The sequence below is a fragment of the Pelobates fuscus genome, chromosome 1, assembly GCF_036172605.1.
Source record: "Pelobates fuscus isolate aPelFus1 chromosome 1, aPelFus1.pri, whole genome shotgun sequence".
Lineage (NCBI taxonomy): Eukaryota > Metazoa > Chordata > Amphibia > Anura > Pelobatidae > Pelobates > Pelobates fuscus.
Genome location: NC_086317.1, coordinates 116,585,093 through 116,603,499, shown reverse-complemented (window position 1 = coordinate 116,603,499; position 18,407 = coordinate 116,585,093). Strand labels below are relative to the sequence as shown.

Below are 18,407 nucleotides of genomic sequence, written 5' to 3'. Positions count from 1 at the left end.
ATGGATTCCTGCAGGACTTTGAGTGGCAATTTGAGCTCAATCGTTTGCCGCCAGATGCCTGGGTGCGGGTACTGGATGGGAGACTGACGGGACAAGCCCTGGAGGCCTGCAGAGCCATTCCAAGAGAGAAATAGAGGGACTACTAGGTCGTGAAGTGAGCTGTGCTGGACAAAGTCCTACAGGGTAAAGTTCTGGGAGATCCAGTCGACTACAGAAGGCACTTACCTGGAGGTTGACACATGCCCTTGAGGGATGGTGGGCTGGGAGTAGGGTGCAGTCCCGGGAGGACTGTAAGCAGATTGTGCTGCTGGAGCAATTTTACCACCTCTTGCCAGCGGAGATGCAACAGAAGCCCACTACAGCCGCTGCAGCCACAAGGTTAGCCAAACATTTCAGTGAGACTTGTGGAGGAGTCCCCAGCATTGCTCTTCCGGGACAGAATCCTTCAGCACCTGTGTTTGTGCCGACGCCCCGGATGCTGCTCAAACTGTGGAAACCAGGAATGTCCCACAGACAGACCAGGCTATGTACCCCAGTGGTGTTCCCGGTCGGAGGCCAATGCCAGGGTCAATGTCCCAGAAAGGGAGCAACGGGGCCACTGGGCCAACAAAGAGTCCCAGGGCAAAGCACCAGCTTGTTTGTCATGGGTGCCAGCACCAGGGGCATTTTGTGAGAGACTGTCCCTTCCGGGCCTGTGGTCCTAATCACCTGGCTCCACTAGTCCAGATAATGGGAGAGTGGGGTCCTGAGGAATATTTTGGAAAAGCAAAGGAAGTGGAGGTGGACTAGCACCAGGACTGTTACGACAGGCACACCTGGTCCCTGGGAGTGATGCTAGTACTGACCACACAGTGGCCCAGATATGACCTAAGCCACCGCCAGGAAGTGCTGGTAAATGGCATCCCTGCAGAAGGACTGGGGGACACCGGGGTATTCTTGACTATTGTTAAGCCTCATTTGTTGCGAGGTGTTCCACAATTGTCCCAACCCAAAGTGATTGCCGTTGCTGGCGGGGGGCGACTTGATATTTCTATGGCCAGTGTGTGGCTGGACTGGGGGGGGCTGGCTGTGGATACAAGGAGATGGAAGTGTTGACAGGCCTCCCTGTGGATGTGTTATTGGGGAATGAACAAGGGCCCATGGAGAGTTACTTCCTCGTAATCTGGGCTCAAGAGGCTAAAGCAAAGAACTTGCTCCCAGCGAGTTGGCGGCACTTCCATCCACTCTGAGGATGTACCAAGGGTGCCGGCAGCTGTTGTCCGAGACAATTATTCACTGGTAGTGAACCCTTCCACTCAGTCCACCATACACGAAGGTGGCACTCACACTCTGGCAGGGGATCTGGTAAGACTGAACCCCCCTGATCTGGATAAAACTGCCTGGACTGACCCTGCTGTCCTGAGACAGGAGACCCTAGTGGACCCTAGTTTAGCTGGGATGAGGGAAAGGGCGGAGACAGGAGAGGTAGGACCACAGGGAGAGAGGATCTTTTGGGAGGGGGGACTGCTGTACAGGGAGAGTAGTGTGAGGGAGGCGGGGCAGCTGTGGAAAGTGACCCTTCAACTTGTTGTCCCTTCTTACTACCTTTTGCCAGCTGAAAGAGAGTTAAAGTACCCACCCGGTGTTGGCCGCCCCGGATAACAACAAGCAATTTATTATGCAAACAGATGCCTCTATGTATGGCTATGGGGTGGTTTTAAGTCAAGTGGATGATCAGGAGAGTGAGCCATAGCAAGTGCATATGTGAGGGCAAACTTAAATGAATGGCCCTTTTTTGTTACAGAACCTGAAGAACTTCACATAAAGCATGCAATGTTTGGATTTGTCACTTGGAGGTGTTGCATGATATATCAACAGCCTCTCTTGGTATTACCTGTACAGTGTGATTATGGAGTTTTCATAGATATTTATGTAAGACACTATGGAGACTGTTTCCCACTACTCCATTGCTACCGACAACTGCCTTATGAGCGTGGTCTTATCTTACCCTACAGTCATGTGCAAGATCCAGGGATATCTTACATATTAGTCTGGCTTATTCAGTCAAGATTCTGCAGTTCATTGAAAAAATATCCTAGTGGGCCAATTTGATCTAGCATTATGATTGTGCTCCACCAGCTCAAGGATGAATCCACACAGTGCATATTTTAAAGTGTGCATGCTTAGAAGTAATACAAGAAAAAAAAAAAAAAAAAACAAGAAGGAAAAAAACTTGTATTAACAAAAAATTATTAACTATGTAGCAACTGAGATTTAAATAAAGTTTACCCGGAAAATCAAATTGTTCTTCATTTCTAAAAGTTTTATTTGATATTCAAAGCAGTGGCTTTCTAAATTCTCTTGTATACTTGGAGGCTGATTCCACTGAATTTTTAGAATCTTCTTTTTCGTCGATAGTGATATATTGCTTGGAGGATTTAGTATTTCTGTAAGTAGAAAATAACTGCATTTAATTTTATTTTTAATTACAAAGAGTTAACACATTTCATGTAGATTCAACTATGAATGTAATGCTATATAGTCAGGGGCTAGTGTACAAGCTAATAATTATATATTATTACTATATATTAAATAATATTATAAATGTACCATTATACCTAAAAATCACAAATTAACGTATCTGTCTCTCTAGGTTTCTTCATGCACTAGTTCTTCCTAAACACAATCTTTGGCATCACTCTATTTGTTCTTGTTATGCCTTTAAGTCTTTGTTCTCAACTCCATGATTTCTTTTATTCCATCTCACTCCAAGATGGATGTTGAACTTGTTTGTGTTACATCTAGCAGGAAGGTATTTTGAGTTGTCATTAATTTAGAGCAGGGGTCCCCAAAAGGTAGATCCCTAGAAGTTTTTGGCCTGACAGAAATTTTGGTATTAAAGAAAAAAGTTAGGAAATAAATCCAGCCACAAAAAAAGGAGGGAAAAAAATTGCATCACTGTGCTGCAATACAAAACTGCAACAATACATCAGCCATTTTTGCAATGTCAATTCTGAGTGAGTTGCCAAAATTATATTATATATCTTGATTTTAAAAAATAGTAAGAGAGAAAACTTATATAATGATGTTTCTAATCTTTTTCATTTTGCAATTTTATATTAAAGAGCACTATATATATTGTTAAAAACACATTAGGTGATCACCCCTCCCCTCTAATCAGGATTAAAATCTACCTTTATTCCATGTTAAAGAAACACTATAGGGTAAGGAACACATGTATTCCCGACCCTATAGTGTTAAAACACTATCTGGCCCCCTTTTATCCTTTAATATATATTAAAATCTTGCTTTTTTCAGTCTGCTGCTGCTGCTGGGTCTGCCCCTAATATGCCTACTTGGCTGACATCATCAGAAATGTTGATGAAAGAAGGCAGATTGTGGCAGAGCCAGCAAGGGCCAAACACAGCCCTGCCCAATCCGTATCTCCTCCTAGAGATACAATGAATCAATCAATGAGGAATGTTCAGTGTCTCCATGCAGAGGGTGGAGACACTGAATGGTAGTGCTGCACAATGTGCAGCACAGCCCCAGGAAGCACCTCTAGTAGCCATCTGAGGAGTGGCCAGTGGAATTAAGTATCCTCAGGCTGTAATGTAACCACTGCCTTTTCTCTAAAAAGACAGTGATTACTGCAAAAAGCCTGAATGCAATAAGCTGCAGTTGTTCTGGTGACTATAGTGTCCCATTAAGCACCAATACCTCATTGCAATGTACTTTAGTTTGACAAACAAAACCAATTGTATTTGTTAAAATAATGTCTGTATCAGAGCAATGCAAAACAAAATCAAGCATATACACACAGAGTTGGGAGGTAAGTGGTGTGATATTGATCAGTTGTGTAAAAATAAACGATGTTACTCAAATTGTTTCAAATAAACCTACCTATGTTACGGTATGCAAAGGATTTTAAGAAATACATGTCATGATTTGAAAATTGCACAGTAAATTTTAACTTCATTTTGCTTCTATCAACATTTGCAAACATGTCTGTCATGTTGCAGCCAATATTTTTATTTTGTTGGTTTGTTAAATACTGCTGACATGGTAATAAGTCTGTTCCAAATCTAAGAAAGAAAAATAAAAATAGTTTAAAAATTTATATTTTTAGACATTTCAGAAAAATATATTGCTAAAGAAATGTTACCTTAAACCAAATGAATATTGGGTGTCATTTGGAGCCTCTTTCTTTATACTCCATGTACATTTTAGGCTGGTTATATTGTATATATAACATGAGGTATTATAGATGTAAACTGAAAAAAAACACACAAACACATAACACATAAACATTTCTGAAGATTGGTGTTCAGGAAACTCTGTTTGTTTTAAAAACAGTAATGTATATGATTTAAAGCTGGTCGTTATCCTATCACCACATTAGTTTGGTTAAAGAGGCACTATCATGTCTTTTTTTCTAAAATGTTCCTTTACTTGCCCTTTCTATATTTATAATTATACCTCCATTGTCATTTGTCAATATTTATTGTAAAACACTGGATTTTGGATTGTGACTACAATGGCAATTCTTATATTTACTAAAGTCAAATATGGTCGAATTATGTTGGCTTGAGCAAATCTACAGCAACCTCCCATCTGCATTGGGACTAATGATTAAAATCAGTGCTTTTAAATCTAAACTCTGTATGAAGTATAGAATAGACCCAATGTGTCTGGCAAATTATCGTTCACTAGCTTTTATGCAAGCAAACAATGATTTTAAGTACAATTTGCCTGCTGGCATGCCAAACAATTATATAACCCTCGGCAGTGCCAGGGTAACCATGTGGTGGCTGGCCAGTTCTTACTAGCCAGCCACCACATACAAAAGTGTTAACTTTAATAAATAAATAGATCAATAGGAAATCAATAAAACAATCAAAATCAATAAAGGAGATTTAAAATCTCCCTATGCCCCCATCTGCCATGTGGCAGGTGGGGGCATAACTTCAAAAAGTTTAAAACTAGAAGAATGACCTAATACAATGGGTTAGACCCTGTTAAGTAACAGAGGGGGCACTATGTCTTTCCTGTGCTCCTACCAGTGTAGCCTGCAGATGCAAATGGTGGGCATCCGGATGAAATCTGGATCAACTAATGTTGAATACAACAAACAATGCCCAGATTTTGCAGTCCAAATGGTGCCCAATGATTTTGACCCTTCTGATTCTGGCCCATTTGGATTTTAGTGAGTAAACCCATTAGAGTTAGTTGTTAAAATTTGTAGATATTTGTAAAATATCATAAACTACTACAACAGTTGCTATTTATAATGTTCCTGTTATATTATTATGTACAGTCGTCTCTCTCATCAATACGTATATCTTGTTATTCACATATACAATATGTCTCTTGTTGTCATCTTTGAGAACGTTCAAGAAAAATGTTTAAAACTAAAATAAGATCATAAAAAATGGGTCGCAAGAGAATACTGAGAACGGGCAGCAACTGAAATAGCCTGCCCTTCGGTCGGTCACCGCTCAGTTCTCAAGCTGTTTTTTGCTCATCTTGTGCCATTACAGAGAGAACTTCTCTGAAACATATCAGACTGGTCCCACCCATACGGGCAGTCCAGATCCGAAATGCCAGCAAGTTCCCTCTGCACGAGAGACACAGCAACCCCAGACGATCGTTTCAGCCTTGTAAGGCATCATCAGTGAGGCATAGCTGATATCTCCCTAGGCACCGTGAGCAAGGGGTCCACGTCTGGATTATCCCTTAAACTTGTGGAGAGTAAAAAATGGGTCGCAAGAGAATACTTAGAACGGGCAGCAACTGAAATAGCCTGCCCTTCGGTCGGTCACCGCTCAGTTCTCAAGCTGTTTTTTGCTCATCTTGTGCCATTACAGAGAGAACTTCTCTGAAACATATCAGACTGGTCCCACCCATACGGGCAGTCCAGATCCGAAATGCCAGCAAGTTCCCTCTGCACGAGAGACACAGCAACCCCAGACGATCGTTTCAGCCTTGTAAGGCATCATCAGTGAGGCATAGCTGATATCTCCCTAGGCACCGTGAGCAAGGGGTCCACGTCTGGATTATCCCTTAAACTTGTGGAGAGTAAAAAATGGGTCGCAAGAGAATACTGAGAACGGGCAGCAACTGAAATAGCCTGCCCTTCGGTCGGTCACCGCTCAGTTCTCAAGCTGTTTTTTGCTCATCTTGTGCCATTACAGAGAGAACTTCTCTGAAACATATCAGACTGGTCCCACCCATACGGGCAGTCCAGATCCGAAATGCCAGCAAGTTCCCTCTGCACGAGAGACACAGCAACCCCAGACGATCGTTTCAGCCTTGTAAGGCATCATCAGTGAGGCATAGCTGATATCTCCCTAGGCACCGTGAGCAAGGGGTCCACGTCTGGATTATCCCTTAAACTTGTGGAGAGTAAAAAATGGGTCGCAAGAGAATACTGAGAACGGGCAGCAACTGAAATAGCCTGCCCTTCGGTCGGTCACCGCTCAGTTCTCAAGCTGTTTTTTGCTCATCTTGTGCCATTACAGAGAGAACTTCTCTGAAACATATCAGACTGGTCCCACCCATACGGGCAGTCCAGATCCGAAATGCCAGCAAGTTCCCTCTGCACGAGAGACACAGCAACCCCAGACGATCGTTTCAGCCTTGTAAGGCATCATCAGTGAGGCATAGCTGATATCTCCCTAGGCACCGTGAGCAAGGGGTCCACGTCTGGATTATCCCTTAAACTTGTGGAGAGTAAAAAATGGGTCGCAAGAGAATACTGAGAACGGGCAGCAACTGAAATAGCCTGCCCTTCGGTCGGTCACCGCTCAGTTCTCAAGCTGTTTTTTGCTCATCTTGTGCCATTACAGAGAGAACTTCTCTGAAACATATCAGACTGGTCCCACCCATACGGGCAGTCCAGATCCGAAATGCCAGCAAGTTCCCTCTGCACGAGAGACACAGCAACCCCAGACGATCGTTTCAGCCTTGTAAGGCATCATCAGTGAGGCATAGCTGATATCTCCCTAGGCACCGTGAGCAAGGGGTCCACGTCTGGATTATCCCTTAAACTTGTGGAGAGTAAAAAATGGGTCGCAAGAGAATACTGAGAACGGGCAGCAACTGAAATAGCCTGCCCTTCGGTCGGTCACCGCTCAGTTCTCAAGCTGTTTTTTGCTCATCTTGTGCCATTACATAAAAATAAGATCATATTAAACAAACTCTGTCGAGATACTATATACTGACCAGGTTGGGCTTTATAAATAAGCTGTGTCCAATTACTTATTTGTATTTCAGGCTCATCACAAACCACAACAGATACATTAGCTTGAAAGCCAGAGTGTAGATGGAGCTGTAGGATTTCATAGTTTTTTTCAACCAGTTTCTAGAAATAATCAAATTATAATTTTAGTTAAGCATTCACAACCTTTAAAGACATGATTAGAAAAAAAATACACATAACTGAATTTTGTAAAGCTATCTTTTACACTATTTAATTAAGAATGTTCTTATTGGAAGACAAAATATGGGGCATGATTATCATGGTACACAGAGGGCTCACAGCTGGCACGCAATCCAAAGGTTTGCAGTACTGCAGGTACTGCAGTACACCTGCTTGCTGCTGTTTATGTGTCTACATAGTCTGTCATCAAACTCTCTGATTGCCAGCTTCCAAAGACCAGCGCATGACCTCTCACACAAGAGGATCTTTTGTATTGAGTAGTCTACAGAGGAGTGCTGTCGGCATTGCTGTGTTCTTTTGTGCATGCACGGAACAACTGGGTCCCTGTGAGTCAGGTGGCCTGCTGATGCCCTTGCACCATGGGACACTTTCTAAATTTGGAGCCAGATACACAAGGGCCTGGAGAGATATTTGAAGATGTCAGGGTACCTGTGGTCTCTACCTCCGAAAGAGGTAGAGACTTAGCTGTTCCTCCATCCAGACGGTCTGATGGCTCCCTTCCCCGCGGTCTATCCTGTCAAGCTAGGCCGGCCGCGAGGGAGTGACTGCCTTTTACAGCATCTAGGCAGGAAGTAGTCATCAGGACACTCCCCCGGAACAACCTGTCAGTCAATGGCTGCAGGACCAATCAGGACGCCTTGGAGGCGTGGTTACTGCTCTGAACAGGGTATTTAACAGAGCTTCTTTCATTAGCTCATTGCCCTGTCGTGGTTCTAGCTTGTTCTAGTCACTCAGTGCTTGTGTATTCTATTATCCCTTTTGGTTTTGACCCGGCTTGTTTACCTTACTCTGCTTATCTCTGTTACCCTTGATTCGGCTTGTCTCTCGCTTATCTGTCTTCTGTTACCCTCGACCTGGGCTTGTCTTTGACTATTCTATACTGTACTACTTACGTTAGTCCGGCCATTCTAAGGTCCGGTATACGTATCTGGCTACTGTTTGTACTCTGCGTGTTGGATCCCTGTCCCGATCCTGACATTACGACAGGGCCAATGGATCCTGCAAGTACAAACAGTCAGCTGGCTGCTCCTGATCCTAGGTTTGAAGCCATGGATCACAGAATGGATCAGATGGCGCTTGCGCTACAGGCTCTATTAGCTTGTGCCAATAACCCACAAGAGGAGATACGTAATACCCCTGTTTCTCCTGTCGGTTCAGGTCTAGAGGTAGCCACAGTGGGTGCTTCTTCTCACATTACCCCCCCCAGTACGCTATGGTGGGGCTCCTGAGAAGTGTCGTGGTTTTTTAAACCAAATTAGTATCCACTTTGAATTGCAACCTCGCTCTTATCCTACAGATAGGGCAAAAGTAGGATTTATTATCACCCTACTCATTGAGAAAGCTCTGAGATGGGCCAACCCACTATGGGAGAACGATAATCCATTAGTTTATAACTATAACGCATTTGTAGCTGCTTTTAGAAGAACATTTGACCCTCCAGGTAGAAAGGTTAATGCAGCCAGATTACTGTTGCGCCTGAGACAGGAGAACCAAACACTGGTGGATTATGCACTAGAGTTCAGGTCTCTGGCGGCAGAAATCAAGTGGAATGAGCAGGCGTATATGGATGTATTTTTGAATGGCCTATCTGATGTAATCCTTGATGAGGTTGCTACCAGAGAACTCCCTGAGAATTTAGAGGATTTAATTTCGTTCATCTCTCGTATAGATGAACGTCTAACAGAGAGACAGAACACTCGAGAGAGGAACCAGAGACCTTCTTTTAGGTTAGCTCCCGCTGTTCCAAGTCCTGACTCCACGATATCTTTGCTTACTGAACCTATGCAGATCGGGTATACCCGCCTCTTTGAGGAGGAAAGACAGCACAGGAGAAGAGAGGGTTTGTGTATGTATTGTGGAGCCAAGGGTCATTTACTCTCGAACTGTTCTAACCGCCCGGGAAACGCTCGCACCTAAGTCTCTCTAGAGGACAGGCCTTGGGTGTTTCTATTTTGTCCTCTACTCCTGATTATAAAGATCACAGGCTTCTGCTGCCAGTTTCCTTAACTTGGGGGAAGGAAGTAGTAAGGGCTATGGCATTGATAGATTCCGGTGCTTCTGAGAATTTTATCGACCAAGCCTTTGTTAGTAAGAACAATTTCCCATCCCAGCTAAGGGAGACACCTTTGGCCGTTGAGGCCATAGATGGTAGACCACTACTAGACCCTGTTATCTTTCGTGAGACCATACCCATTAATTTAAATGTGGGTATCCTACACGTGGAGAATTTATCTCTTCTGCTCATTTCGTCTCCTTCCGTTCCCATAGTTCTGGGGTACCCATGGTTGAAAAAACATAACCCTATTATCGATTGGGAGTTAGGAGAGATACTCTCGTGGGGCCAGGGCTGCCAGGATCGGTGTTTGTGCAAGGTTTCTCCATTAGCTAATATTAACATACCGGAGAATCCTACTCAGTCCACAGAAAGACAAATACCAGACCTTTACCTAGACTTAAGGGCAGTGTTTGACAAGAAGAATGCCGATTCTTTGCCTCCACACAGGTCATTTGACTGTAAGATTAAGCTTCTACCCGGCACTATGCCTCCGAGGGGCCATGTATATCCTTTGTCTGTTCAGGAAAACTCGGTTCTAGAGGAGTATATTCGGGAGAATTTAGAAAAGGGATTCATCAGGAGGTCTTCTTCTCCGGCCGGGGCTGGGTTCTTTTTCATTAAGAAGAAGGATGGCACGCTGAGACCTTGTATCGATTACCGAGGCTTGAATAAAATAACTGTCAGAAATGCCTATCCTATCCCACTGATTACCGAGTTATTTGATCGTCTTAAGGGCTCCAAAATCTTCACCAAGTTAGATCTCAGAGGGGCTTACAATTTGGTGAGAATCCAGCAAGGTCACGAGTGGATGACGACATTCAATACCCGGTATGGTCATTACGAATACACTGTTATGCCATTTGGACTATGCAATGCTCCTGCAGTATTTCAAGATTTGATTAATGAGGTACTTAGGGAGTTTCAGCATGATTGTGTTATTGTTTACCTGGACGACATACTAATACACTCTAAGGAGATTGAGACTCACCATAGACAGGTCAGAAAGGTATTACACAAGCTGCTGCAACATGGTCTATATTGCAAATTGGAGAAGTGCAGTTTTGATCAGTCTCAGGTAGACTTTCTTGGATACGTGATTTCTGGGGAGGGTTTTAAAATGGATCCTGTAAAACTTCAATCTATTTTAGACTGGCCCTTGCCCAAAGGACTCAAGGCTATCCAAAGGTTTATTGGTTTTTCCAACTACTATAGGCGCTTCATTAAAGGATACTCCTCTATCATTGCGCCTATTACCAATATGACCAAACAAGGGGCTGATACTAAGTTCTGGTCTAAGGAAGCTCTGGGTGCTTTCAAGACTCTCAAGGAACTTTTTGCCTCGGCTCCCATTCTAGTCCATCCTGATACGACTCTGCCTTTCTTGCTCGAGGTCGATGCCTCTGAGACAGCAGTTGGGGCTGTTCTGTCTCAAAGGTTAGGGGTGGATAAACCGTTACACCCTTGTGGTTTCTTCTCTAAGAAATTTTCTGGGCCTGAGAGCAGATATGACATCGGGGAAAGGGAACTGTTAGCAGTCATTAAAGCCTTAAAGGAGTGGAGACATTTGTTGGAGGGGACCCTACACCCTATTACGATTTTGACGGACCACAAAAACTTGTCCTATATTGGGGAGGCTAAGCGCTTATCCTCTAGACAAGCTCGTTGGTCCTTATTCCTGACTCACTTCAATTATGTACTGACTTACAGACCTGGTTCTAAAAACTCTAAAGCCGATGCATTATCTCGCCAATATGAACCTTCTACTGTACCTGAACCAGTTCTTTCTTCTATAGTTCCGAAATGCAATATCATTGCTAATACGAATCTCAGGATTCATTCTCCATTACTGGCCGAGATCATTAAGTTGCAACATCTAGCACCTAAACAGATTCCTGCGGGCCGTCATTTCGTTCCTCCTGCTCTTCAACTGGAACTTTTACAGTGTTTACATAATAGCAAGATGGCGGGACATCCTGGTATTCGCAAAACTTACGCGTTGATCTCTAAGGACTTCTGGTGGCCTGCTTTACGGAGGGATATTGAGGAGTTCATCGCTGCATGTGAAGTTTGTACTAAAACCAAACAACCCCATACGCTTCCATGTGGATTCCTGCAACCCTTGGAGGTTCCAGAAAAACCATGGTCCTGTTTGGCCATGGACTTTATTGTCGATCTACCTATCTCTAAAAGACAGACTGTTATCCTCACCGTGGTTGACAGGTTACTAAGATGGCACACTTCATTCCCCTGCCTAAACTCCCGTCTTCTCCCGAATTGGCAGAGATATTCGCTAAGGAGATTTTTCGCCTACATGGGATACCCTCTCAAATTGTATCGGACAGAGGCTCCCAATTTGTTTCCCGCTTTTGGAGGTCCTTCTGCTCTCAACTTGGTATTAAATTAAACTTTTCTTCTGCCTATCATCCTCAGTCTAACGGAGCTGCTGAACGTACCAACCAGAAAATTGAACAATATTTACGATGCTTTGTTTCTGAACACCAGGATGATTGGGTCGGTTTGATTCCTTGGGCGGAGTTTGCACACAACAATCTCGTTTGCGATTCTACTCATTCAAGCCCCTTCTTCATGAATTATGGTTTTCATCCGTCTATTCTTCCTTCGGATTCCCCTTCCCAGGGGGTGCCGTCGGTTGATGTTCATGTTGCCAATTTGAGGAAGTTGTGGGATCAAACTCGACAAATCCTTGTGCACAACTCTATGTTGGTCAAGAAACACGCTGATAAACGTAGAAGGGCGGCTCTGGTCTTTGTTCCAGGTGATAGGGTATGGCTGAGCACGAGGAACATCCGTTTAAAAGTGCCCTCCATGAAGTTCGCTCCTCGTTATATTGGACCCTACAGGGTGCTGACCCGTATCAATCCAGTTGCGTATCGTTTAGCTCTTCCTAATACCTTACGCATCCCGAACTCGTTTCACGTTTCATTGCTGAAACCACTCATATGTAACAGATTTTCCTCCACAATAGCCCCTCCTCGCCCCGTTCAGGTGGAGGGTCAGGAGGAGTATGAGGTTAACTCTATTATTGATTCTCGAATCTCCCGGGGGAGAGTACAATATCTGGTTGATTGGAAGGGATATGGTCCTGAGGAGAGGAGTTGGGTACCTCAGGAGGATGTTCATGCTCCCCGTCTCCGCAGGGCGTATCACTCTCGCTTCCCATCTCGTCCCGGTTCATTCCGCCCGGTGGGCGTATCTGAGAGGGGGGGTACTGTCAGGGTACCTGTGGTCTCTACCTCCGAAAGAGGTAGAGACTTAGCTGTTCCTCCATCCAGACGGTCTGATGGCTCCCTTCCCCGCGGTCTATCCTGTCAAGCTAGGCCGGCCGCGAGGGAGTGACTGCCTTTTACAGCATCTAGGCAGGAAGTAGTCATCAGGACACTCCCCCGGAACAACCTGTCAGTCAATGGCTGCAGGACCAATCAGGACGCCTTGGAGGCGTGGTTACTGCTCTGAACAGGGTATTTAACAGAGCTTCTTTCATTAGCTCATTGCCCTGTCGTGGTTCTAGCTTGTTCTAGTCACTCAGTGCTTGTGTATTCTATTATCCCTTTTGGTTTTGACCTGGCTTGTTTACCTTACTCTGCTTATCTCTGTTACCCTTGATTTGGCTTGTCTCTCGCTTATCTGTCTTCTGTTACCCTCGACCTCGGCTTGTCTTTGACCATTCTATACTGTACTACTTACGTTAGTCCGGCCATTCTAAGGTCCGGTATACGTATCTGGCTACTGTTTGTACTCTGCGTGTTGGATCCCTGTCCCGATCCTGACAGAAGAGTATAGATCAGTTTTCGAAAATAGGGTTTCATTGTGTGTGTCTATGCATGTGTCAGCTTATTTATCTGTGAATATTTATTAGTGTTTGTGAATCTGTGTATGAGTGTCAGTGTTTCTTTCCATGTATGAGTTTCTGTGTGTGACAATGTATGTGTGTTTCTGTGTGTGGCAAAGTGCATCTGAATGTATGTGTATATGTGCACGCATGAAAACGTTACACACAAACACATGCCTACATTTAAATTGCATCAGAACACACAAGCACGCAACTGCATTTATTCACACGTTTTACATAAACACGTTATTCAAACACCAACCTACACTCTTCTGCATCCATAATGATTTTATGTTGCACTAATACTAAATCTAATTTTAATGATTTTTTTTCAGACGCTGCTGGCTGTAAGACTTTTTTCATACTCCTGACTTCACCAGGAATTATTTTCATTTTAACATCACCACTCTCAAACTTCACCACAAATATTCCAAGGACCAATCTCCACCCCACATATCACACACTTAGATTTATCAAAATTAAATGGATGGCATTACTAAACTAGGATACATAGTGGATTGAAACATACCTTTGCGAGACCCTCTAACAGCTAAGAAACGTTACCTTCACCTAAACACCACAAACATGGTATATTAAAACTTAAAAAAAAAAAAGACTCTCCAACATGGCATATTAAAACTATAAAACTGAATCTCCTACATTTGTAAATTGGCTTTTGGATGTAATCATCCATTCAGCAATGGTCAGATTTCCTTTCTAAACATTCATAAAACTTATTGATGAAAAATATTTAACAAAGTACATGGGTTTTGAACTCCTGTAATCTGACCTGCATGCATGCTTTATTATCTATGTTGTCTACAAGCGGCATGAAGTGCAACTTTTCACACCGCACACTGGCCTTCATCCTTTAGAACTGGGTAATGTGACCATTCATATTTGTGCAAAAATGTTCACAGCACCCTCCCTGGTCACACCAGCTCATCCATGGATAGTGTGTGTACAGGGGTGTAGTGTTTGTATATGGGCTCGATTAAATTAATAAATATCTAAAAAAAAAATACTTTCCCCTTCCCTGTTGTTACCTTGCAGGGAGGTGGTGGTATGCTGATCTCTCGTGGTCCAATGTGCTAGGAATCTGATCTGCGCCTATATATGTTATTTGTTATGGGTGTACTGACTTTGTGTAATATAAGTGTGTATTAGATCTGTGTGATATTTAAAATGGGTATTTACTTAAGATTGTTTTTCTAAATACGTGTAAGCCTATGTTTGAATGCAGGTGTGTATTTTTTGCAGTGTCCCATGCACACAGTTCCACAGTCAGACACACAGTTACAGGCAGCCATACACACACAAAGTTACAGGCAGAAAGTCACACATACAGTTACAGGTAGCCACATACAGTCACAAGTAGACAGTGAAACACACTGTACAGCAGGCCCGGACTGGCCATCGGGCAAACCGGGCAAATGCCCGGTGGGCCGCGATGGCCACGGGCCGAGGCCGGGGGGATCCAGCCGGTCTATGCAGGGCCGGTGCTATCTGAGCGCCGGCCCCGCTGTGTTGCATGTAGGGCCGGTGTGGAGATCAAAGATCTCCCTCACCGGCCCACATGCTCTCAAATGCGGCTGCCGGCGGGGAGAGAGAGAGGCGAACCCGGCGGAGCTCTAACTTGCAGCTCCGCCGGGTTTCTCTCGCGAGATCCGGGCCGTTGCCATAGCAACCGTCCGGGTCTCGCGAGAGTGAACTCTAGCCCCACAGGCTAGAGTTCACTTACCACGAGGACCACCAGGGATGGATGTCAGCGCCCCCACCCCCCCCTTCCAGGCTACAGGTAAGAAGGGAAGGGGGGGGGATATAATCTATTAATTTTTATAAAAAAAAACAAAAAAAAACCTCAATATTGGCATTTACCTGCCTCCCCAATACACAATCCTTGCAAACACACACATCACCCTCACCCAGCACCCTAACACTCACACAGCACCCTAACATTCACCCATCACCCTAACATACTCACACAGCACCCTAACATACTCACACAGCACCCTAACACTCACACAGCACCCTAACATACTCACACAGCACCCTAACATTCACCCATCACCCTAACATAATCACACAGCACCCTAACACTCACACATCACCCTAACATACTCACCCATCACCCTAACATACTCACACTGCACCCTAACACTCACACAGCACCCTAACACTCACACAGCACCCTAACATTCTCACAAAGCACCCTAACATTCTCACACAGCACCCTAACATACTCACACACCACCCTAACATACTCACACAGCACCCTAACATACTCACACAGCACCCTCCAGGCTACAGGTAAGAAGGTTACTGAGTTACTGACAGTCACACACAGTTACAGGCACTCACACACATAATCACATACACTCACATACACAGTTACAGGCAGATAGTCAAAGGCAGACAGTTAAAGGCATTTACACACACAGTCACACACATAATCACACACGGTCACAGGCAGACAGTCCCACAAACACAGTCACAGGTAGACAGTCACACACAGTTACAGGCAGACAGACAGAGAGTCACACACACACACGCAAACAGAAAGCTACCTTTTTCCATTGCTGCCTTTGGAGTCTTGGAGTTGCTGGAGAAGCAATGAGTCCTTCCTGCCTCCATTCTGTGAGCAGCAGCAACCAGACAGCAGATTCAGGACACATTTAGCTGCACCTCCGCTGTTTTTAATTCGGCCCCTGCTAAATTTTTAGCACTGCTCCCATCTCCCTTATTTGCCTGCGGCTTTTGAAATTATCCACTGCTGTCAGCCCCATGCGTGTTTTAGCTGTGTCGGCTACCTGGCACCCTGTTTGGCTCACACCTCTCACACCCTTATTGTCAGCCCTGATTCGAACATAGTTTGCTAAATAGCACTGTAAAAAAGGAGATCATATGCTCTTTGAAGGCAACAGTGCTATGCACTGATTCAAAGGGGGTGCAAAACTGCAGCTTGAGAGTACATCAGGAATACATTCAGTATACAATGTATTTATGAAAAGTTTCACTTATGAATATTAGAAAGTGATGAAAAGAAGATAATCTACAGGTCATAGAGAGGAAGATGGATTGCTTCTTGAGTCGTACCTGCCAGTGTCAAATATAATTTATTTGTAACTTAAGAAATACCAAAAGCTATATGTCAATGTCACTAGGCTGAAAGAGGTTTGCAGTTAAAGATTAAATAGACAATGGTAGGAAGGACTAATTAAATTAAAGAAAGAGCAAGTGTATCTTCAACTATTAATTCTATAATGAGCTGTGTAATTTGGTGTAGTTCAATTGCAAAGCAAGATTTTTGTCAGAGATTGTACAGCTGATTGGTCCAAAAAGCCAGATAATTTGCGTTTGGAATATTTGGATCTATTGTATAATAAACAAAGAAGCTGTGTAATAATGATATTTGAAAGATATCAACATTATCCCAAACTTTTAGTTAAGTCATCAATAAATTAGAGTTTTTGTTTTTATATGCCAACATTAAGACTATAAAGGTTGATTTCATAATGGAAAAACTCTTAACGATGTATTGGAAGAGTGCTTGTGTGTAAATAGATCTGTTTGTGGTGCAGTATGTGTGCCTGGGGGACGTGTTTGTGTTATCTTCTGGTCTACAGCTTCTTGTGTACACCCAGTATATGTATCTTGCTCCTTTCTAGTAGTATCTGACATTGCCTTTCTAACTCTTGGCAGAGGGTGCAGGCAAGATGTTCTTTGGGCTCCTTCTTCCCCCTACAGTGGGTGCAATAGGCTGGTGAGGGAGATCTTTGATCTCCCCACCAACCCATAAAAGCACCAGTCTGCATGTGCTGGTGCATTTTGCCTCCTGTGGCACCTTAAAGTAGCACCAGACCTATACAGAATTCAGCCTTCTATCCTTTTACACAGACCTCGCATCTGCTAGTCCTAATGCAGAAAATTGTTGATTTCTATCAGCAGGGTCTGTTAGCTGATCAGAAAACATCATGGGTATATTTTTCGAAAACACAATTTCCATATTCCTAGATTTGAAAACCATAAAATTACAAAAGTATCAATTTTACAATGAAGGGTTAGAAGGGTTAGTTTTTTTGGATGACACAGTTGGAGGAGAGGAAACAATGTGGATTGCCAAGATGCAGGGTAGGAATGCTATTTACAGTTTAATTGATATGCTTTCCTAAATAAGTGAGTTTTTAATGATTGTTTGAAGGAACTGAGACTGGTTGAGAGTATAATAAGCAGGAATGGGAGTTCCATAGCCTTACAGAAGTCTTGAAGGTAGACATCAGAGTTACAAGTACAAACAGAGGATAGATGCAGATCTTCGTCAGAAAGCAAAGGGCCTGGACTGGGCATAGTTGTGAGGAATAGTGAGGAATAGCATTATGCATTATAGGAAGTCAATGTAAGGACTGACAGATGGGTGAGGCATGGAAGCTACAGGAGGACAAGAAGAACACCACGTTTATTATAGCTGTAATGGGGAAAGCTGGTAAAGCGTTAGACCACTGAGAAGTGCATTGCAGTAGTCAAGGTGAGAGAAGATAGTGGCATGGACCAGCATCTTAGCTGCATCTGGTGTTAGATATAGGTGCATGCGTGCTATGTTTTTGAGATTGAAGCAGTAAGATTTGATGAGTGACTGGACACAAGGGATGAAGAAGAAGTTTAGGTCAGTTAGCAAGCCTGCAAGGTAGAGCTGATGGTAGTGCTTTTAACTTGGGAGGACACAGACACAGGAGTAGCAACACTTGATGGAGGAGACAAGAAGTTCTGTCTTAGATAGGATAAGTTTAATAAAGTAACAGCCATCCAGTTAGAAATAGCAGAGAGTCAGTTTGAGATTAGAATCAAGAAGGATAGCGAGAGATTAGAAGGACTGATAGATTTGTGAGGCCAAAAGACCTGATGAGTTTACCAGTATAGATCAAGAACAGAAGGGGACCAAGGACAGAACCTTGGGGAACACCGACAGAGAAGGTTTGTTGACAAGAGAAAGCGCTACAAAAAGAAACACTGAAAGAATGCTGGGAGACTTGGGAGGATAATCAGAAAAGAGAAGAGTCTCATAGACCAAGATTATAGAGGAT

General features: G+C 43.7%; 1 protein-coding gene across 1 annotated transcript in view; it reads right to left on the bottom strand.

Annotated features, from left to right (window-relative positions):
• LOC134588654 (interleukin-5 receptor subunit alpha-like) overlaps positions 1-18,407 on the bottom strand; it is a 55,281-nt gene that overhangs the window by 11,070 nt on the left and 25,804 nt on the right. Inside the window, exons 4-7 of the mRNA XM_063444286.1 lie at positions 7,204-7,342; positions 4,145-4,253; positions 3,883-4,064; positions 2,269-2,426 (exon numbers count right to left, since the gene is read on the bottom strand). Of these exons, the coding sequence (XP_063300356.1) occupies positions 2,269-2,426; positions 3,883-4,064; positions 4,145-4,253; positions 7,204-7,342 (588 nt within the window). The remainder of the gene's footprint in view (positions 1-2,268; positions 2,427-3,882; positions 4,065-4,144; positions 4,254-7,203; positions 7,343-18,407) is intronic.